Genomic DNA, 23,104 nt, shown 5'->3' with positions numbered 1-23,104 from the left:
TGTTTGTGTTGTGGGGGGGGCTTGTTTTTGTTAGGCCAGTGAGGAAGGCCATTTGGATGGTGATGTTTTGTTAGTCCTCCCCAGGTTTTGGGAGTGACAGAAGTTTGTGACTGTTTTTTGGGGGTCTTCTCTGTTTTGCTCTTCCATGTGGGAAGGGCCCTGAGTTTTTGAAATAAAGATGTTTATTTATTCACCATGTGCAGGTGTCATGTTTCAAGTGGTTGTTGGGTTAACCGGCTGAGGGCTTGCGGAGCGGCTGCCTTCAGCTGCGTTCAGTGGCCCAGGCCATTCCCTGACAGGGGGCCTAGAAGTGTCGAGCAATAAGCCCCCGGCGGACGGCCCTTGGACCTTGTCGCTCCCTCCTGGCCTGGTGCTCCTCCTCCTCAGGGTCCTCCTGCTCGTCCTCCTGAGGTGGTGGGGCAATGTCAGGTGGCAGTGCCTGAGTCCTGCAGATAGCCAGGTTGTGGAGCATGCAGCACACCACGACGAACTGGGAGACTCTATCCGGCGAATACTGAAGAGACCCGCCCGAACGATCCAGGCAACGGAACCGTTGCTTGAGGACGCCTATCGTTTGCTCTATTAGGTTCCTTGTGGCTTGATGGCTTTCGTTGTATGCCAGCTCCGCTGGGGTCCTGGGCGCGCGGAGCGGGGTCATGAGCCATCTGCACAAAGGGTAGCCCTTGTCCCCGATAAGCCATCCCCTTGGTGGAGGCTGTGCCTGGAACATGTCAGCCACAGTAGTCTGGCGCAGGATAAAGGCATCGTGGCTGCTTCCTGGGAAGCGGGCATTGACAGCTAGGATGCGCTGCCTGTGGTCACACACCAGCTGCACATTTAGGGAATGGTAGCCCTTCCGGTTGCGGTATTGCTCGGCATTGTGGATAGGTGCCCGCATAGCCACATGCGTGCAGTCAATGGCGCCCTGCACCATGGGGAAGGCCGCGATCCTGGCAAATCCGACTGCACGCTGCTCCTGCTTGTGTTGGGTCATGGGGAAGGAGATGAATTGGTGCCTCCTCGCGAAAAGTGCTTCGGTGACCTGTCGGATGCAGCGATGCGTGGCGAACTGGGAGATGTTCGCAATGTCCCCAGCAGCGGCTTGGAAGGAGCCGCTTGCATAAAAGCTGAGAGCCACCGTGACCTTCACTTCCACCGAGAGAGACGCCCTGGACATGAGCTGTGGCTGCAAATCTGCATGAAGCAGCTGGCAGATCTCTCCAACCACCTCCCTTCTGAAGCGCAGCCTCTTAACACAATGCGCCGCAGTCATGGTGAGATATGAGACCTGCTCCCGGTATTGCCTGACTGGGTAAGGCCTACGTTGGCGACGCCTAATGGCCCCTCTGCGTCTAGGCATGCCTGGCCCTCTCTCAAAGCGTCTGTGAGCCCTTTGCACAAAATGTAGCAACTGAGGGTTGGCCCCCCATGCAGCCCCCATTACAAAGTTCCAAACAGCAAAATCACAAGGATGTAAATGTCAAAGCACTGGCTAGAAGCCAAAAATACCTCTCCTATGGTGTCCGAAATCAGTAATCTCTGTGCCTTGCTCTCTGTGCAGAAATCCAAACCAGTCAAGTCATTGCAGCGAAATGGCTGGCTTTTATGGGTGAGTGGATGTGCCCTTTAATTAGCGCTCCCCGAATCCCACAGGGCCTCTGTTGAGTTCCATTTCACAGTTCTTAGCAGCGCCACGCCCACATCGGCCGGGCGCCACTGAATTTCCGGTTTGGGGCACACAAACGGCGTTGCACGACGGAATGACGTCATAAGATGCGCGCGCAGCTGAGCGGGCGCTAATACTTTGCGCCGGCGCTAAAGCCCAGCTGAATTTCGGCGTAGGCGCAGATCCGGCGGTGCCCGGGCGCTAAGTGGATAGCGCCGGAAATCTGGCGCTAACGGCTGGCGCAAACAGCTGAATTTCTAGGCCTTAGACTTTAACAAGTTGGCTTTTAATCACTAAGATCAGAGCTAACATCTCAACACACTGACTGACTCACAGGAATGAGTCATACAGATCCTGGGATCTATAAGTAAGAGAAGTCAGGGGCGGAGCCAAGAGCCGAGACCTGGAACCTTCCAGGTTAGTCAGGGAAGAGGAAGTGAAACTATACACCGTGTGGGGGAGGGTAATATACATGAGTGCAAAACGAATACAGGCAAGACAAACAGATTTCATTACACATTTGTTATCTCTAGACTCCACTATTCCAATGTTCTCCTGGCCGGCCCTTCACTTTCCAACCTCCGTAAACTTGAGTTCATCCAAAACTCTGCTGCCTGTATCCTTGCGCCAAGACTGCCCCTGTGCTCGCTGAACTACATTGGCTCCCGGTCCGGCAAGCCCTTGGTGTTAAAATTCACACCCTGGCTTTCAAATCACTCCATGGCCTTTCCATCCCTATCTATATAACCTCCTCTAGCCCAGCAACCCTCAGAGATCTCTGTGCTCCTTCCTGATTTTAAAAGCTCCACCTTTGGTGACTGTGATTCGGCTGTCTACATAGAAACATAGGAGATAGGAGCAGGAGCAGGCCATTCGGCCCTTCGAGCCTGCTCCGCCATTCAATGAGATCATGGCTGATCATCCAAATTCAGTACCCTGTCCCTGCCTTCTCCCCATATCCCTTGATCCCTTTAGCCTCAAGAAATATATCCAACTCTTTCTTGAATATATTTAATGAACTGGCCTCCACTGCCCTCTGTGGCAGAGAATTCCACAGGTTCACCACTCTCTGGGTGAAGAAATTCCTCCTCATTTCAGTCCTAAATGGCTTACCCCTTATCCTTAGACTATGACCCCTGGTTCTGGACTCCCCGGCCATCAGAAACATCCTTTCTGCATCTAGTCTGTCCAGACCTGACGGAATTTTATAGGTTTCGATGAGATCCCCTCTCAATCTTCTAAACTCCAGTGAGTATAAGCCCAATTGACACAATCTCTCCTCGTACGTCATTCCTGCCATCCCAGGTATCAGCCTGGTGAATCTTCGCTGCACTCCCTCCATGGCAAGAACGTCCTCAGGTAAGGTGACCAAAACTGCACACAATACTCAAGGTGCAGTCTCACCAAGGCCCTGTACAACTGCAGCAAGACATCCTTGTTCTTGTACACGAACCCTCTTGCTACGAAGGCCAACATACCATTTGCCTTCTTAACCGCCTGCTGCACTTGCATGCTTACCTTCAGCGACTGGTGCACAATAACACCCAGGTCTCTTTGCACTTCTCCTTCTCCCAATCTATTGCCATTCAAATAATAATCTGCCTTCCTGTTTTTGCCACCAAAGTGGATAACCTCACATTTATCCACATTATAGTGCATTTGCCATGTTTCTGCCCAATCACCCAACCTGTCCAAATCGTACTGGAGTTTCACGACATCCTCCTCACAGCATACCCTCCCACCCAGCTTTGTGTCGTCTGCAAATTTGGAGATATTACATCCAATTCCCTCGTCCAGATCATTAATATATATTGTGAACAGCTGGGGTCCTAGGACCGATCCTTGCGGTACCCCACTAGTCACTGCCTGCCACTCGGAAAACGACCCGTTTATTCCAACTCTTTGCTTTCTGTCCGCCAACCAGTTCTCTATTCAAGTCAATACCTTGCCCCCAATCCCATGTGCCTTAATTTTGCACGCTAATCTCTTAGGCCCTAAGCTCTGGAATTGCCTCCCTAAACACCTCTGCCTCTCTCCATCGCCTCCTTTAAGATGCTCCTTAAAACCTACCTTTTACCTCTTTGACCAAGCTTTTGTGTCAAATTTTGTTTGATAGCACTCCTGTGAAGCGTCTTGGGATGTTTTACTATGTTAAAGGAGCTATATAAATGCAAATTGTTGCCGTTGGACTGTGGGTTAGCAGTTGGTTAGCCAGTCTCAGTAATTGATAAATGACTGGCACGTGTTAGAGAGTCACTGGTCTCAGGCACGGAGCAGGTCTGGCAGATTTCCTATTCTGGCTGTGAACAGCAAGAGATAAAAGAGAGACACGGAGAGATGCAGCCAGAAGGATGGCATTCCGACAAGTCAAATGATCCGCTGATGTGGGGAAGTATGGCATATTCTTTATTTTGTATTATTACACAAAGATAAGTTGTAGGGTTTGAATTAAGTGAGTCAGATCACAATGCCTGTTCTGTATGTTCACCTGACTGTGAACTAAAGCAGCATATTGATTGACATTAGGCCTAGTCTAACTGAGTGCTCAGTCTGCCTTCAGAGGGATTGAAGCACACTTGCAAACCACACAAATATTTGGTTCAAGTCACAAGCGGGTGCTGATGTTACACCCCCGGGTTGAACGACCATACAGAGATTCGGTAGTGGGAATCAACCCCCATAAAAGAAAGACACGCGGACCATTTACAGGAACAACTGACGCTACTAAACCTAAGGTATCTACAGCTGATCCAATTTATAATACGCACCGATGTTGCAGTTACAGATTCAAGGGCAGCATTTTCACATTTCAGCTTTCCAAAATCTTTAATTGTTAAAACAGTTCTGTATTTGTCATAATCATCAAACCAACTGCATGCTATACCAGAAAGCCCAGCGTCTTGCTGGCTTCAGAGGGTATCCATTACTTGCTGCCGTAGATATTTTAATACACAGCTAACGCGAGCTGGAAAAGCTCAATTGCCAAAAATCAGGAAAACACAAAGATCAGACAAGCATTTTTCCAGGCGCTGAGAGCAGGATCCAGTTTGAATTAAATGCAAGAAACAGCTGACTTTCTTCAAGGCCCCCACCCCGAACAGTCAGCAGCTTAAACAATCGTTGCAATAACTATTCTCACAAACACCCTTCTCTGCTATCGTATTAATTCCACTGCTCATTTACTGTCTGAGAGAGACTAAATCAAATAACCTGGATAGAAGCCCAAGTTAACAGTAGCAAAATGGAATATGCAAAGGATAATCGGGCAAGGTCCGGTCCTGAAGGACGTCAGTGATTAATCCCTTGTCTTCTGCACACTTATTGTATCAGAAATATCCCATTCTCGATTGCTCTCCAGTATAGTTCCAGTACACAATATCAAGTGAAAAAATTATACAGTAGGAGGGGCAAAACACAACAGAACTAGAGCTAAGGAATTACAGAAATGCATTGATCAAGAGAGAAAGGAATTAAACAACTTGTAGAGTCTACAGCACGGAAACAGACCATTTGGCGGCTGGCGTTTATGCTCCAAGCATGCCTTCCCTCTGCATCTCACCCCATCAGCATATCCTTCGATTCCTTTCTCCATCATGTGTTTATCCAGCTTCCTCTTAAATGCGTCTATGCTATTTGCCTCAATTATTGCTTGTGTGTCAGTGCAGACAGTGAGTACTGGCACTGGGGGGGTGGGGCGGTGGTACATGACCGTTCAGCCCAGTTTAAATAAAAACAAATATTCTGGTGAAAGTATTGTGTTGTCCTCAAAGGATGTGGCACTGAATAAAATTGTTTACCCCAGTTCACGCACAATCGCACACTCCTGCGGAGGATCAGGGAGCAGTGTCAGGAAATTGTGGGCCTCAGAATTTGATTATCTGGAAGGAAAGTTGGGGACTGCAGGCCCAAGATTTCCTGACCAGCGCTCCCAGCTAGTACCATTCCCCACTGAGAGCACCCAATTGGTGAGTCAGCCCTCCAGTCTACGCACAAGGAGCACCTTTATCAAATGGCCACTCCAAGGGTTGCCCCGTTTGACGGGAGCGCAGATCATGAAACGGCAGGACGCACTCCCCCAATATACACTCCCAGTGGGCAAGGCTCCCTGTCAGAAGTGCGCACTGGTAAAATGATCCCCACAGTCTGCTCACAGACACACACTAATGATTGCCAATCACTGTAATCTAACACGTTCAATGGCACGGCTTGGGACACATTGGAGGGATGGAAGAACTGAGGAAGCTCAGTGCATTCCCTGTAACAGCAGCGAGTGTAACCTCACCTTGCACCTGAATGCAGTGGTTCTGGAGTGTGGTTCCAGAGGTACAAACACCTCAACCAAATTTCACAAGCAAGTACAGCCAGATTAATTAGCCATATGGATGAATCATGAAAGCTGCATCATATTGTCACCCAACATACATTTCCAGCAAGTGATCACGGGCAGGAAATCTAATAATTCTACCGAGAAATAAGAGCAGGAGTCTGCCATTTGAGCCTGCTCCACTATTCAATATGATCATGGCTGATCCTCTATCTCAATACCATATTCCCGCTCTCTCCCCATATACCCCGTGATGCCTTTTGTGTCTAGAAATCTATCTATCTCCTTCTTAAATATATTCAGTGACTTGGCCTCCACAGCCTTCTGTGGCAGAGAATTCCACAGATGCACCACCGAGTGAAGAAATTTCTCCTCATCTCAGTCCTAAATGTCCTACCCCGTATCCCAAGACTGTGACCCCTCATTCTTTAGATCTTTAACAAAAACAACTTGTATTTATATAGCGCCTTTAACTTAGTAAAACATCCCAAGACATTTCACAGGAGTGTTATAAAACAAAATTTGACAGTCACACAAGGGGAAATTAGGGCAGATGACCAAAAGCTTGGTCAAAGAGGTAGGTTTTAAGGATCATCTTAAAGAAGAAGAGAGAGGTAGAGAGGTCTAGAGAGGGATTTCCAGAGCTTAGGGCCCAGGCAGCTGAAGGCACGGCCACCAATGGTACAGCGATTAAAATCAGGGATGCTCAAGAGGGCAGAATTAGAGGAGCGCAGAAATCTTTTTGGGGGTTAGGGTGTTTCTGGGGCTGGAGGAGATTACAGAGATAGGGAGGGGCGAGGCCGTGGAGGGATTTGAAAACAAGGATGAGAATTTTAAAATCGAGGCGTTGCTTAACCGGGAGCCAATGTAGGTCAGCGAGCGCAGGGGTGATGGGTGAACGGGACTTGGTGCGGGTTAGGACACGGGCAGCCGAGTTTTGGATGACCTCAAGTTTACGTAGGGTAGAATGTGGGAGGCCAGCCAGGAGTGTGTTGGAATAATCAAGTCTAGAGGTAACAAAGGCATGGATGAGGGTTTCAGCAGATGAGCTGAGTCAGGGGCGATGTTACGGAGGTGGAAGTAGGCGGTCTTAGTTATGCTGCGGATATGTGGTCGGAAGCTCATTTCAGGGTCAAATATGACACCAAGGTTGCGAACAGTGTGGTTCAGCCTCAGACAGATGTTAGGGAGAGGGATGGAGTCAGTGGCTCGGGAACGGAGTTTGTGGCGGGGACTGAAAACAATGGCTTCGGTCTTCCCAATATTTAATTGGAGAAAACTTCTGCTCATCCAGAACTGGATGTCGGACAAGCAGTCTGACAATTTAGAGACCGTGGAGGGGTGGAGAGAAGAGGTAGTGAGGTAGAGCTGGGTGTCGTCAGCGTACATGTGGAAACTAACACTGTGTTTTCGGATGATGTAGCCGAGGGGCAGCATATAGATGAGAAATAGGAGGGGGCCAAGGATTGATCCTTGGGGGACACCAAAGGTAACGATGCGGGAGTGGGAAGAGAAGCTGTTGCAGGTGATTCTCTGGCTTCAATTAGCTAGATCAGAATGGAACCAGACGAGTGCAGTCCCACCCAGCAGGACGACAGCAGAGAGATGCTGGAGAAGGATGTAGTGGTCAACCGTGTCAAAGGCTGCAGACAGGTCGAGAAGGACAAGGAGGGATAGTTTACCTTTGTCAGTCACAAAGAATGTCATTTGTGACTTTGAAGAGAGCCATTTCGGTACTGTGGTGGGGCAGAAACCTGATTGGAGGGATTGAAACATGGAGTTCTGGGAAAGATGGGCACGGATTTGGGAGGTGACAACATGGTCAAGGATTTTGGAGAGGAAAGGCAGGTTGTTTGCAAGGACGGAGGGGTCAAGGGCTGGTTTTGTGGAGAGGGGTGATGACAGCAGATTTGAGGGAGAGGGGGACAGTACCTGAGGAGAGCGAACCGTTAACAATGTCAGCTAACATGGGAGCCAGAAAAGGAAGTTGGGTGGTCAGCAGTTTAGCGAGAATAGGGTCGAGGGAGCACAAAGTGGGTCTCATGGACAAGATGAGCACGGGGAGATCGGTGAGAAACTGGAGAAAGATGTGAGTTCAGGGCTAGGGAAGGGGGGAACCTTAAAGGAAGGGAAGTGGCAGAGGCAGCTGATCGGATGGTCTCAATCTTAGAGACAAAGAAGTCCATGAGCTCCTCACACATGATGTTGGAGGTGAGGGTGGAAGAGACAGGGGAGAGGGGTATAAGACGACGGTTAGCAGTAGAGAAAAGAAGCCGGGGGTTGTCTTTGCATTCCAGAATGAGCCTGGAATAGTGAGCAGCTTTGGCGGACGAGAGCAGGACCCGATAATGCTTTATGTGGTCCAGCCAGATCTGGCGGTGAATGGCTAAACCAGTTGTCCGCCATATCCATTCAAGTCTGCGTCCCTTGGACTTAAGGGAGCGGCCAGGGAGAGAGAGAGTGTAATGGTTTTAATAGGAGCTAGGGCAAAGGTGGTGGTGAGGATGTGGTTAGCAGATTATTGGCTGCCGAAATGTCATGGTGAATGGAGGGCCAAAGGCTGGACATTTGGGATTTCGTAAGTGCAGTTGTAAGTGAGCTGGGAGAGAGTTTTTTTCCAGGGGCAGAAGAAAGTAGGGGTTATTTTGGGGGGGGGGGGAGAAGGGAGGGAAGAGGGGAATGTGGGTGGAGAGCGATACGTGGAAGTGGTCAGAGATGGCCTTATCTGCAATTGGCACGATAGGAGTAGCAATGCCACGAGAGATGGCAAGATCAAGGGGGTGGCCGTGAATATGGGTTGGGGAGTTTACATGTAGGGAGAGATTAAGGGAGGATAGGAAGCTAGTGAACACAGAGGAGAGAGAGCATGATGAATTGAAATGGAGGTTGAAATCACCGAGGATAAGTCACTCAGTGCAGAGGCTGAGGGAGGAAAGCAGTGAGGATATCTGTGGTAAAATTTTTATGGTACTTGGGTGGGCGGTAGAGAATTAGAATTTTAAATGAGAGATGAGAGGGGTGGAACACAGCGAGACGCTCATTGGAGGAGAAAGTTCCAGAGGCGTCGGGCGACAGGTCAAGGTATGATTTGGTGATGAGAGCCACACCGCCACCGCCACGGTCTAGGCGGGGCATGAGGTGGAAGGTACAGCCAAGTGGGAGGCTTGATTTAGGGGGAAGGTGTCATCACCCCTCAGCCAGGTTTCTGTCAAGGCCATGATGTCGATGCAATCATCCACGATAAGCTCATGGATGGCAAGAGCCTTGTTCACAAGTGAACAGACATTCTGGAGAGAGATGCGGAGAGGGGCGGTGATAGCTGACCCACTGTCAAGAGTCCACATAGTCTGCACTGGGAGGGGTGAGTTGGACAGGGAGGAGATTGGCAAGATTAGCCCCCAGCGAGCCCGCTGGGCAGGAAGCTCGGCGAGAGAGTAGGATGGGACAGTTGGGGTTACTGCTCGTGAGGAGGCAGTGGCGAGCGCCTCGATGGGCCCTTCGGAAGATGCGAAGAGAGGCACAGAGGGAAGCTGTGGGCTTATCCAAGAGGGAGTCATGCCTGGGACGGCAGCAGGAGAGTAGGAAGGTTGAAGAGTGAACACAGAGGAGAGAGAGCATGAAGAATTGAGATGGAGGTTGAAATCACCGAGGATAAGAAGTCACTCAGTGCAGAGGCTGAGGGAGAAAAGCAGTGAAGATATCTGTGGTAACATTTTTATGGTACTTGGGTGGGCGGTAGAGAATTAGAATTTTAAATGAGAGGTGAGAGGGGTGGAACACAGCGAGACGCTCAAAGGAGGAGAAAGTACTGAATTTGGATGATCAGCCATGATCTCATTGAATGGCGGAGCAGGCTCGAGGGGCCGAATGGCCTACTCCTGCTCCTACCTTCTATGTTTCTATGTTTCTATGAGTGAAGGGTTGGGGTAGGAACAGATTGTGAAATAAACTGAATACTATAAACCTTTTTCCATTTTACTTATTGTTTTTGCAATATCATAAACAAGTAGAATGTCAAACAACCTTATATTCAAGGCCAATGATCTTCCAAAATTCCCTAGATTCTAGAACGGTCCCAGCAGATTAGAAGGTAGTAAATGTAACCCCGTTATTCAAGAAAGGAGGGAGAGAGAAAACAGGAACTACAGACCAGTTAGCCTGACATCAGTCGTCAGGAAAATGCTGGAATCCATTCTTAAAGAAGTGGTATCAGGTCACTTAGAAAATCATAACATGATTAGCCAGAGTCAATGTGGTTTTATGAAAGGGAAATCATGTTTAACAAATTTATTAGTGTTTTTTGAGGATGTAACTAGCAGGGTAGATAAAGGGGAACCAGTGGATGTAGTGTATAGGAAACTCTTTGGTATCCGGTACCGACGGGACCGGGATGGTGCCGGTTGATTAAAAATTCCGGATGACGGAGAGGGTTATCTACCGAGGCTATTTTTAACAAACAAAGAGTCAGACTCCTGTTATTGAGGTGTTTGGACTTCTGACAGTGTCATGAAGCCGAGTAGTGGCAGTTTGGAGAACTACCCACACTGACTAACTCGGCCACTGCGGGAGACTCGGACTCGGCAACATTTCCGGTTATTGAGGTGTTTTCAGAGTATGAATTTTGCCGGTTAATAGAGAATTTCGGATATTTAGGTGCCGTTTAAACGAGAGTTTCCTGTATTTGGATTTCCAGAAGGCATTTGATAAGTTGCCACATAAAAAAAAAGATTGTTATGCAAGGGTTCATGGGGTTAGGGGTTAGGGGTAATATAGAGGATTGGTTAATGGACAGAAAACAGAGAGTAGGGATAAACGGATCTTTTTCAGATTGGCAGCAGGAAAACAAATGTCCATTTTCTCCTTTTAGGTAAACATAAGTGAAATGATGCGGATTTTCCACCTCAGAGCTGCTGGTGCAGGGTGGAAACACAAATAGGAAATTCCAAACTCAAGGCCGCCATTTCCCAACCCTAAATTTCCCCACACACAGTCAATAAGTGCGCCCGGAGAACTGAAGTGGAAAATCTCCATCCAGGTCTTTATCTGAACTCCGGAGAGTCATTCCCCCCAGTACATTCTGGGAGCATGTCCGGGATTTTCCAACACATGCTGGTGCCGGCTACAGTCCTTCACGCTGCTCTCGATTCGGAAAATGTAAATTTATAGCCCAGCTGTTCACACGCACCGTGCCCACTTTGCATCGACTTTGAAAAAGGAAGATTACCTTTGATCACTTTGCAGAAGTCATGGAGGAGGCGATTCTTCTTTGATGCGGGGGAGCGTTTGTGCCTGTAGATCTGGTGAACTTCTCCAATGAACGACGAGTTAATTTTATTTACAGGTTCTATTGACAACAGATCATCCCCAATCTGGATATACCCAAACTGAAAAAAATGAAACATTTCAAAGCTGTTTTCATTGATTAGGAAAAGTGCCTTATATTTATCCATCTTATATTTTAACCAATCCCTGTGCCAAGTGTCATCTCGTTACATCCTCCCATGGACTTGAGCCACAAGGATCAAGAGCATAGAAGAGGAGAGCCTCGATACAGAGGAAAGCATATCTGGATACTGTTACAAAAATGGTGCGTGCACGGCACTCAACAAGTGTCAGCCATGGCTCAGTGACACCTCGGAGTCAGAAGGTTGTGGGTTCAAGCCCCACTCCAGAGACTTGAGTACAAAAATCTAGGCTGACACTCCCAGTGCAGTGCTGAGGGCGTGCTGCACAGATTAGACATTAAACCGAGGCCCCGTCTGCTCTCTCAGGTGGATGTAAAAGATCCCATGGCACTGTTTTGAAGAGAGGTGAGTTATCCCCGCTGTCCTGGGGACAATATTTATCCCTCAACCAACAGATTATCTGGTCATTATCACATTGCTGTTTGTGGGAGCTTGCTGTGCCTAAATTGGCTGCCGTGTTTCCCACATTACAACAGTGACTACACTTCAAATGTACTTCATTGGCTGTAAAGCGTTTTGCGATGTCCCGAGGTCGTGAAAGGCGCTATAGGAATGGAAGTCTTTCTTTTTTTCCTTTAACTCATTCCCTCCCACTCCGAAACACTGAACTTGGACAATGGACACTCAATAGCTATGGAAACATTATACTTTAAACCTCTCCGCCTCTCTCTCCTCCTTTAAGACGCTCCTTAAAACCTACCTCTTTGACCAAGCTTTTGGTCACCTGCCCTAATATCACTATGTGGCTCGGTGTCAAATTTTAATCTGACAACGCTCCTGCGAAGCACCTTGGAATGTTTTATGATGTTAAAGGTGTTATATAAATACAAGTTGTTGCTTCTGGCTAAGGGCACATACACAGGGCAGTCAGCTCATTGAACCTCCAGTGCAAATTGAGAATTGCGCGGCGATTGATCAGAATGCTGAGAGTTTATAATCCCATGTATAAAGACAAGTTTAAAGTGAATATAGTTGATGGGAAATTAGGCTTCCTGCGTCCCCCTCTATCTGCTGCAAGTCTTCATCCTCGTGCATTCCTTCAGTGCCATCCATCAGTCATAACGTCATAACCTTTTCAATAACTGATCATCTTCAGAGCCTTTTAAAACCTCTCAAAGTGCCCATGTATAAGGAATGCATGGCTGTACTATTAGATTGTCATTGCTGTTGCTTTACAAATGTGAAGAAAACTATTTTAATATAGTCTGATGAAATTTCAACTCTGCAGCTTTTTAAAAAAATGTTGCAGAGATGTTACTTCAGTTATCAATGGGTTAACGTTTTAAATAAATTGCAAGTACAGCATTCATCTTCTGTGGGAACTGTTGCAAAAGTGAATAAAACATCTGCATAATTATTTTTTTCTTCTTTCAAAGGTTCCGGGGCATTTTACTTATTAAAACTGGGCATCTCACAGTTAAAGTTGAACTAATGCTGCCTGAATCGCAAGTTGCAGGAAACCAAACCAGATGCAATTCCTTGTGCTCTTCTCTTAACCCATAATGTGACGCTGCCATGTGGAATGATGTGCTTCCGCTCAGAGGGGAGCGGTGACCTCGATTAACCCTTTCGGCAAACAGCTGGCCCATCTGTCCACAAAAATACATCTGTTTATCAACAGGAATATCTGCTGGTTGTATCTTTACAACAGTGAACAGCACCGCTGGATGTGGGGTGATTCGCCAGTATTTGGATTTCAATGAAGCACCTTCTGAACAGCGTGAATTTTCCTGGCAGCCTGCTTTGTTGTTATGTAACTAATTCTGCTATTATGTTTGACTGAGAAGTGGTCACACATGGCGAAATACCTTGCAAGACATCCATGTGCAGACTGTAGGCTAGTCATTCTGGTACCGACTGTCTCCCTATAACATGCTTCAATCACTGGGGAACAAGAGGGTGGAAACTACCTTGCAAAAGTTTGTACTTGCAGACTCTCCCCGGGCCCGAGTGTCGCAGCCTCGGAACGGAGGGTTTACAGCAAGTTGCTCCATTTCACAAAATTGATTATTCTCCTTTAAAACAATTGGGATTCATTAAAAGATTCAACCTAGCAAGGGAGGGGGCGGTTCTGGACTTAGTTTTAGGGAATGAAGCTGGGCAGGTAGAAGGCGCATCAGTGGGGGAGCATTTTGGTGCTCGTGACCATAATTCTGTTAGATTTAAGGTAGTTATGGAAAAGGACAAGGATAGACCAGGAATAAAAATTCTAAATTGGGGAAAAGCAAATTTTGCTAAGATCAGAGGGGATTTAGCCATAGTGGACTGGAAACAGTGTCAGAGCAGTGGGAGGCATTCAAGGAGGAGATCCGGAGGGTTCAGACCAAACATGTGCCCTTAAAGAAAAAAGGTGGGACTAACAAATCTAGAGCCCCCTGGGTGTCTAGGGACATTCAGGGTAGGATAAAGAAAAAAAGGGAGGCGTATGACAGATACCGAGGGCTAAATACTCCAGTGTGGCAGAGCCACTGAATGACCCTAGGCAACTGTATATAATTCCCTTTAACGATGTTCTAACACCAGCCTAAGCCGGTACCATTGTGTTAGACATTTCTGTGTGTTGTATATAGTGTTGGTATGTACGGGGCGTGGCCCCTTTAAGAGCGTGGGAAGACGCGATGATGTCACATCGCCAACCACGTGACTGCCGGGGCAGTCCTCGTGGAAGCTCCATCTTGTTAAGACCTGTTTTCGTGGTTCTCCTGTATCGATCTCAACAAACTGTTTGAACTCGTTTAGTTTTACATTAAAAACCTGTTTGTTTGATCGCCTGAGTCGACCTCAGTTATTAGTTGGGAATTCGTCAATTCCCACATTGGTGACCCCGTCTTTTGTGAACGTTTTTCGCTAAAAGAACACAACATGGAGGCCAACGCCGTTTCGTTGAAGCTACCGCAGTTCTGGGAGCAGCAAGCGACCTCGTGGTTCATCCAGGTCGAAGCCCAGTTCGCCGAGACATCGTTGCGGATCAGACTAAATATCTCTATGTGGTCTCCGCACTACACAGCTCTACCGCCTCGCGGATCATCAGCCTCCTCGAGAACACTCCAACGGAGCGCAAGCATGACATCAAGGCGCGGTTGCTACAAGTCATCGGCCTCACTAAACTGGAGCGCGCCCGTCAACTGCTCGCTATGCCCGGGCTCGGGGACTCCAAGCCTTCGGAGTTGATGAACCAACTGCTCACACTCCTGGGCTCCAAACCGGAATGCTTCCTTTTCCGGGAACTATTCCTCAGCAGGTGCAAGCTGCACTGGCCAGATCCGAGGTAGAAGACTGCGTGGCACTCGCGGCAGAGGCGGACAAAATTTCCGCGGTAACGCAGCAGTACTGCACCGCCACGAGGCGCCCAACCCCCACGGACGCCGCCCCAGCTTGTCAGCCTGCTGGGCTGTGTTTCTACCACGTGCGGTTCGGCGCGAAGGCAAGAGGTTGCCGCCCTCCCTGCAGCTATCCCCCCCAAAAAAACTGCGACTTCTGAGGAGCGGGTCTAACAGGCGCCCTGCGGCCGCCATGGCGATCGGCAACGCGGGCAAGTTGCTTTTCATCACCGATACGCTCTCCGGCCGTCATTTTGTGTGACACCGGAGCGCAGTGCAGCATTTTGCCCGCGTCCGCCCTCAATGTACAGGCAGGGAAGCACGGCCTCGCCCTTGAAGCGGCCAATGGCGGAGCGATTCGGACTTTCAGCAGACGGCAAGTGGAGGTGTGTTTCGGGGGACAACGTTTTCACTGGGAGTTTGTTACGGCCAAGGTTTCTCAACCCATTCTAGGCGCGGATTTCCTGTGCGCCAACAGCCTCCTGGTCGGCGTGAAGAACCGCCGGTTGATCAAGGCGGCAACTTTCAATTCTATCCCTCGTTACTGCAGTAACACTACGTCGCGCACCGTCGCCTGTGCTTTCCCAACTCCTGACGAGTTCGCTCGTCTGCTCGCCGAATTTCCCGACCTGACGAGACCCACGTTCTCCTCCACAGCCACGAAACATGGTGTGGAACACCACATCACCACCAACGGCCCCCTGGTCTACGCACAAGCCCGGCGCCTGGAACCTGGCGGTCGCAAAGGCGGAGTTCGCGACCATGGAACGGTTAGGGATTATTCGCCGGTCGAATAGTCCCTGGTCTTCACCCCTGCATATCGTTCCGAAGCCTGGCGGCGGATGGCGACTATCGATGCCTGAACGACACCACCACTCCTGATCGGTACCCGATTCCCCACATCCAGTTTCTCTGCACATTTGGCATGGAGCACCGTCTTCTCTAAAGTCGACCTCGTACGGGGCTACCACCAGGTCCCGGTGCACCCACAGGACGTCCAGAAGACCGCAGTCATCACCCCATTTGGCCTCTTCGAGTTTCTGCAAATGCCGTTTGGGTTAAAGAACGCCGCCCAAGCTTTCCAACGCCTGATGGACTCCGTGCTGTGGGACCTCAAGTTCATCTTTGTCTATCTGGACGACATTCTAATCGCCAGTTCCACTAAAGAGGAACATATCGGCCACCTACACACCATGTTTCGATGCCTCAGCCAACACGGCCTGATTATCAACCCGGCCAAGTGTCAGTTTGGCCTGCGACAAATTGATTTCCTGGGGCATCGCATCACCGCAGAGGGAGCGGTTCCTCTACAAGCGAAGGAAGAGGCGGTGATATCTTTTCCACGCCCGCAAAACATTAAGGCCCTGCAGGAATTCCTAGGCATGGTAAACTTTTACCACCGTTTCGTGCCTAAGGCAGCACTACTCATACAGCCCCTGTACGAGACCCTCAGGGGGCAAGACTGGCAAGAACCCGGCGGACTGGACTGATGACATGGCCCGCGCGTTCGCAGACACCAAAAGCACTTTGGCCAACGCAACCATGCTGGCGCACCAGTGGCCAGGAGCCACTATCGCCCTCACCACCGACGCGTCAGACTACGCAATCGGCGCCGTACTAGGGCAGTGGGTGAATGGGACATGGCAGCCGTTGGCGTTCTTCAGCCGTCAACTACGGCGGAACGAGCGAGCGTATAGCACGTTCGACCGGGAGTTACTCGCCCTCTTTCTGGCCATCCGCCATTTTCGCTTCCTCTTGGAAGGACGTCCATTCACCGCCTTTGTGGACCATAAGCCACTCACTTTTGCCATGGCCAAGACCGCCGAACCGTGGTCATCCCAACAGCAACGTCAACTGACCTACATATCCGAATTCACCACGGATATACAGCATGTGGCCGGTAAGGACAACCTGGTGGCAGACTGCCTCTCCCGCGCGACCGTCAATACAGTTCATTTGGGCATCGATTACGCCCTCATGGCAGCGGACCAAGCCTCAGACCCAGAAGTCCAAGCCTGCAGAACAACCGTCACTGGCCTCCGGTTGGCCGACGTCAAGTTCCAGTCGGCAGGTTGTGTGACGTCTCCGTACGGGACCCTCGCCCAGTCGTGCCTGTCGTCTGGCGCCGTAAAGTGTTCGACGCCATACATGGTTTGTCACACCCAGGGATGAAGGCCTCGCAGAAGCTGATGTCAGCGAAATTCGTCTGGCACGGCATGCACAAGGATGTCCGCGACTGGGCCACCACCTGTGTGGTATGCCAGAAGGCCAAAGTGCAGCATCACATCAAAGCTCCGTTGGCCACCTTTACGGTTCCGGAGCGACGCTTTGACCATGTCAATGTGGACCTGGTAGGACCACTCCCACCCTCCCATGGTTTTTCACACATCCTGACCATGGTTGATCGCACCACCAGATGGCCGGAGGCAGTTCCCCTGTCATCCACTACTTTGGCGGACGTGGCCAGTGGGTTCATTTCCACCTGGGTCGCCCGTTTCGGAGTGCCCGCAGATATTTCTTCCGACAGAGGACCGCAGTTTTCCTCCGAGCTCTGGAACGCAGTGGCCCAAGGACTCGGTGTCAAATTACACCGCAGCACAGCCTACCACCCACAGGCGAATGGTCTCTGAGCGTTTCCACCGCTCACTGAAAGCCGCCGAAGGCCAGCCTCCAGGACGCTGGATGGGCAGACAAGCTACCGTGGGTCCTGTTGGGCCTTCGCACGGCCCCCAAAGAAGACCTTCACTCTTCATCAGCGGAGCTGGTGTACGGTCAGCCGCTGCGAGTCCCGGGAGATTTCCTGCCAGAATCGACGAAGCCATGGTCCGCGTCTGACCAGCTTACTAGTCACCAGGAGGCGGCCAGATGCTTCGCTCCGGTGCCCACTTCGCACCACGGGCTGCAGAGTTCGCACATTCCCCCAGAGCTGCATAAGGCCGAATACATCTTCATTCATCACGATGCCCATAGGGATCCGCTCAAGGCCCCATATACTGGTCCTTTCCGCGTGCTGGAGGCAGGGGACAAAACCTTCAAGGTAGATGTCGGTGGTAAACCGGACCACATTTCAGTCGATCGTTTAAAGCCGGCACATCTGGACCTCGACCGCCTCGTCGAGACAGCACAACCGCCGAGACGAGGTCGGCCACCCATCGCCGTTACAGCAGACCAAGTGCAACCGCCCGCCAGACCGCCAGCCGCCCAACAGCCTCCACCTCAGGAGTACAGGAGTCGTTCCGACAGGCTCGTCAGACCCCCTCACCGCTTGACTTTGTCCGTTAAAGCGAATTCTGGGGGGGGGGGGGGGGGCGCATGGGGCGGAGCCACTGAATGACTCTGGGCAACTGTATATAATTCCCTTTAACGATGTTCTAACACCAGCCTAAGCCGGTACCATTGTGTTACACATTTCTGTGTGTTGTATATAGTGTTGGTATGTACGGGGTGTGGCCCTTTTAAGAGCGCGGGTAAACGCGATGACGTCACGTCGCCAACCACGTGACTGCCGGGGCAGTCCTTGTGGAAGCTCCATCTTGTAAAGACCTGTTTTCGTGGTTCTCCTGTATCGATCTCAACAAACTGTTTGAACTCGTTTAGTTTTACATTAAAAACCTGTTTGTTTGATCGCCTGAGTCGACCTCAGTTATTAGTTGGGAATTCATCAATTCCCACACCAGAATCTTTAGAGGAGTACAGCACGTGCAGGAGTGCAATTAAAAAGGATATTAGGAAAGCAAAGAGAGAGCATGAAAAATTCTTGGCAAGTAAAATCAAGGAAAACCCAAAGATGTTTTATAAATATATTAAGAGTAAGAGGATAACTAAAGAAAGGGTAGGGCCTATTAGAGATCATGAGGGTAATCTGTGTGTGGAGGCGGGAGACGTCGGTAGGGTTCTTAATGAATACTTTGCGTCTGTTTTCACAAAGGAGAGGGGCGAAGCAGACATTGCTATCGGGGGGAGGAGTGTGAAATATTAGATGAAATAAACAGTGAAAGGGGAAGTATTAAGGGGTTTAGCAGCTTTAATTTATCCCAGGCTGTTAAGCGAAGCAAAAGAGGAAATAGCAGAGGCCCTGACCATCATTTTCCAATCCTCTCTGGCTTCAGGTGTGGTGCCGGAGGACTGGAGGACTGCTAATGTGGTACCCTTGTTTAAAAAGGGAGAAAAGGATAGACTGAGTAACTATAGGCCAGTCAGCCTAACCTTGGTGGTGGGAAAATTACTGGAAAGAATTCTGAAGGACAGGATAAATCTTATTTAGAAAGACACGGATTAATCAAGGATAGTCAGCACGGATTTGTTAAGGGAAGGACGTGTCTGACAAACTTGATTGAATTTTTTGAGGGGGTAACAAGGAGGGTAGAGCGTTTGATGTAGTGTATATGGACTTTAGCAAGGCTTTTGATAAGGTTCCACATGGCAGACTGGTCACGAAATTAAAATCCCATGGGATCCAGGGCAAAGTGTCAAGTTGGATTCAAAACTGGCTCGGAGACAGGAAGCAGAGGGTAATGGTTGACGGGTGTTTTTGTGACTGGAAGGCTGTTTCCAGTGGGGTTCCGCAGGGCTCAGTACTAGGTCCCTGCTTTTTGTGGTATATATCAATGATCTAGACTTGAATATAGGGGGTATGATTAAGAAGTTTGCAGGTGATACTAAAATCGGCTGTGTGGTTGATACTGAAGAAGGAAGCTGTAGACTGCAGGAAGATATCAATAAATTGGTCAGGTGGGCAGAACAGTGGCAAATGGAATTCAATCTGGAGAAGTGTGAGGTAATGCATTTGGGGAGGGCCAACAAGGAAAGGGAATACACAATAAATGGTAGGACACTGAGTAGTGTAGAGGAACAAAGGGACCTTGGAGTGCATGTCCACAGATCCCTGAAGGTAGCAGGACAGGTAGATAAGGTGGTTAAGAAGGCATACGGAATGCTTGCCTTTATTAGCCGTGGCATAGAATACAAGAGCAGAACTGTATAAAACACTAGTTAGGCCTCAGCTACAGTACTGCGTGCAGTTCTGGTCACCACATTACAGGAAAGATGTGATTGCACTAGAGAGGGTACAGAGGAGATTTACAAGGATGTTGCTGGGAGTCGAGAATCTTAGCTATGAGGAAAGACTGGATAGGCTGGGCCTGTTTTCCTTGGAACAGAGGAGGCTGAGGGGAGACCTTATTGAGGTGTATAAAACTATGAGGGACATAGATAAAGTGGAGAGAAAGGACCTATTTCCCTTAGCAGAGGGGTCAAAAACCAGGGGGCACAGATTTAAAGTAATTGGTGGAAGGTTTAGAGGGGATTTGAGGGGAAATTTCTTCACCCAGAGGGTTGTGGGGGTCTGGAACTCACTGCCTGAAAGGGTGGTAGAGGCAGGAACCCTAACCACATTTAAAAAGTGCTTGGATGTGCACTTGGGATTCTCTAACCTGCAGGGCTACGGACCAAGAGCTGGGAAGTGGGATTAGGCTGGATAGCTCTTTGTTGGCTGGCGCGGACACGATGGGCCGAAATGGCCTCCTTCCGTGCTGTAACTTTCTATGATTCTATGATAAAAATTAATCGTTGACAAACGAGTGTAATCGATCAATGTTGGGACAATATTGTACAACGTCGGGACAATATTGTACAACGTCCACTTTTAATAAGAAAAATGCTTCGGAATCTTTCGGTTGGAAGAAAAAATTAATCAGAAATATTTAGGCTAAATTAAATGAACCAATTACACAGAGTGAACTGGCACCGGATCCAGACTGACTCCCAGTAGCCGTGTTTCTACAATAAACCTCCAATTAATCCTTACCCTGCAGTCAGTCACATTCACTTCTGGCTCTGAACTAAGTCCCTCTGGGGTTCCAACAGTTTTTTTTAAACTGGAGTGATTGGATTTGAAGACTTCTCAGGATGTCTTGGAGAGACGCTCTCGCCATCAATCAGTCACCTACCCCCCTTGTCTAGCTTCTAAAGGGAGGCGAGGTGTCAGGGCAAACGACTCACCTCAGCTGCCTGGCTCCATTCCAGGCCCCATTCCAGTCTCCTTGCAGCTTTCCATCTTCCTGACCAGGAGCCAAGTCCCCAGCTCAGCTCCCCTCCCGCTGCCAATCCAAATCTCAGTCTGCACACCTGACCCAGCTCCAGTCAGGGGTCCAGTCCAACCCCGGTACTCAATCCAAGCCATCCTGCCAGGGCGTACGGCATGTAAATTGTTACCAGCTCCCTAATTTGCTCCCCAGTCAGTTCTATTTACAGCAGCCAGTCAGAGTCGGTCTGGGTTAGACCCGCGTTCTCGCGATTATTCCACGAATCTCAGTGTAAACTGAGAAGGGGAGACTGGGGCAGAAAGTGTCCTTTAACAGTGAGGTCATCACATTCGGGCTCTGGCGCCACTAGATCAGCAATCCCCACCCCCCACCCACCCCCGAAAAAAAACCCAGAGAAACAAAACTATTCATCCCTCATCGCAAAGTGACACCACACTGCAGAATCTGCCCCAGGACAGAGCCAGGCTCGGACACGCTGCATTAAATGTCAGTCAGGCTGCTACTCATCCTGCTGGGCTCCAATAAAGTTAAACTAAAAAGCAGAGTAGAGGAAGGGCCAACCAGGTGCCCACTAGCCCAGGGTAGAGGGGGAGAGAGGGGGGTTAAAGCCAGGGGGGGGTTGGGGTGTGAAAGCGGGGGAGGGGGGAGGGAAGGGTTAAAGCCAGGTGGGGGTGGGGGGTTGGAGAGAGGGGATAAAGGCCAGGTGGGGAGGGGGAGAGAGGGGTTAAAGGCCAGGTTGGGTGGGGGGGGGGGGCGGGAGGGGTTAAAGCGGGGGTTAGCTGACAGGGGGTGAGTGCAGCCTGGTGTTTTGTCAGTATTGCCCTCGGCCATGGGGCTGGCACAGACAGGATGGGCCGAGTGGCTCCGGGGCCCATGTTGTGAAGCCATTACCAGTCCGCTGCAGGTGCTGAGCGAGGCGAAGGAGCGGCTGTGGCCGAGGACGTGGCCGCTGTAGAAGCAGTGCTGCTGGGCAGGGCTGGGGCGGCCGGCCGTCTCCCCCTCGGCCCACTCCTCCACGCTGAATGCCGGCGACAGGAATCTCAAGTCCCGCCGGAGGGACAGGCCCAGCTGGGTGCCGAGGGCCGGCAGGCTGAGGTAGAGCTGGTCCCCGCTGGCTGCTCCATCACCCCCGGGGGGCACCGACCGCCGCCACCGCCATCCTTCCCCCGCCAGCGCGCCTCGGGGCTCGGCCATCCGCCGCGGGACTGTCAGCTCACCGGCCACTAGAGAGGGGCAAAAAGGGCAAGTTAGTGAGGTGCACACACACCGACACCCCGGGTCAGGGAGGGTCAAGGGCGAGGGAGAAGGGGGGGGGGGCGAAGGGAGGGAGGGGGGGCCGAGGGCGAAGGGAGGGAGGGGGGGGCCGAGGGCGGAGGGAGAGAGAGGGAGGAGAGAGGAGGGAGGAGAGAGGGAGGGAGAGAGGGAGAGAGAGGGAGGGAGGGAGAGGGAGGGGGAGAGAGAGGGAGAGGGAGAGAGAGGGAGAGGGAGGGAAAGGGAGGGGAGGGAAAGGGAAAGGGAGGGAAAGGGAGGGGGAGGGAAAGGGAGGGGGAGGGAAAGGGAGGGGGAGGGAGGGGAAGGGGGAGGGAAAGGGAGGGGAGGGGGAGGGAAAGGGAGGGGAGGGGGAGGGAAAGGGAGGGGAGGGGAGGGGAGGGAAAGGGAGGGGGAGGGAAAGGGAGGGGGAGGGGGAGGGAAAGGGAAAGGGAGGGAAAGGGAAAGGGAAAGGGAGGGAAAGGGAAAGGGATGGGGAGGAAAGGGAGGGAGAGAGGGAGGGAGGGAGAGAGGGAGAGAGAGAGGGAGAGAGAGAGGGAGAGAGAGAGGGAGGGAGGGAGAGAGAGGGAGAGGGAGAGGGAGGGAAATGGAGGGGAGGGAAAGGGAGGGGAGGGAAAGGGAGGGGAGGGAAAGGGAGGGGAGGGAGGGGGAGGGAAAGGGAGGGGAGGGAGGGGGAGGGAAAGGGAGGGGGAGGGAAAGGGAGGGAAAGGGAAGGAAAGGGAGGGGGAGGAAAGGGAGGGGGAGGAAAGGGAGGGGGAGGAAAGGGAGGGGGAGAGGGAGGGAGAGAGGGAGGGAGGGAAAGGGAGGGGAGGGAGGGGGAGGGAAAGGGAGGGGAGGGAGGGGGAGGGAAAGGGAGGGGGAGGGAAAGGGAGGGAAAGGGAAAGGGAAGGAAAGGGAGGGGGAGGAAAGGGAGGGGGAGGAAAGGGAGGGGGAGAGGGGAGGGAGAGAGGGAGGGAGGGAGAGAGGGAGGGAGGGAGGGAGGGAGAGAGGGAGGGAGGGAGGGAGGGAGAGAGGGA

General features: G+C 50.8%; 1 protein-coding gene across 1 annotated transcript in view; it reads right to left on the bottom strand.

The window, feature by feature from the left end:
* adamts17 (ADAM metallopeptidase with thrombospondin type 1 motif, 17) overlaps positions 1-22,038 on the bottom strand; it is an 821,255-nt gene extending 799,217 nt beyond the window's left edge. Inside the window, exons 1-2 of the mRNA XM_085968920.1 lie at positions 21,711-22,038; positions 11,215-11,374 (exon numbers count right to left, since the gene is read on the bottom strand). Coding sequence (XP_085825046.1) covers positions 11,215-11,374; positions 21,711-22,013 — 463 coding nt within the window. The 5' untranslated portion in view covers positions 22,014-22,038. The remainder of the gene's footprint in view (positions 1-11,214; positions 11,375-21,710) is intronic.
* Between the last annotated feature and the right edge of the window lie 1,066 nt (positions 22,039-23,104).

This window comes from Somniosus microcephalus, chromosome 27 (assembly GCF_052327205.1).
Source record: "Somniosus microcephalus isolate GS21.2 chromosome 27, FLI_Smic_1.0, whole genome shotgun sequence".
Lineage (NCBI taxonomy): Eukaryota > Metazoa > Chordata > Chondrichthyes > Squaliformes > Somniosidae > Somniosus > Somniosus microcephalus.
This window is presented reverse-complemented; position numbering and strand designations above follow the sequence as displayed.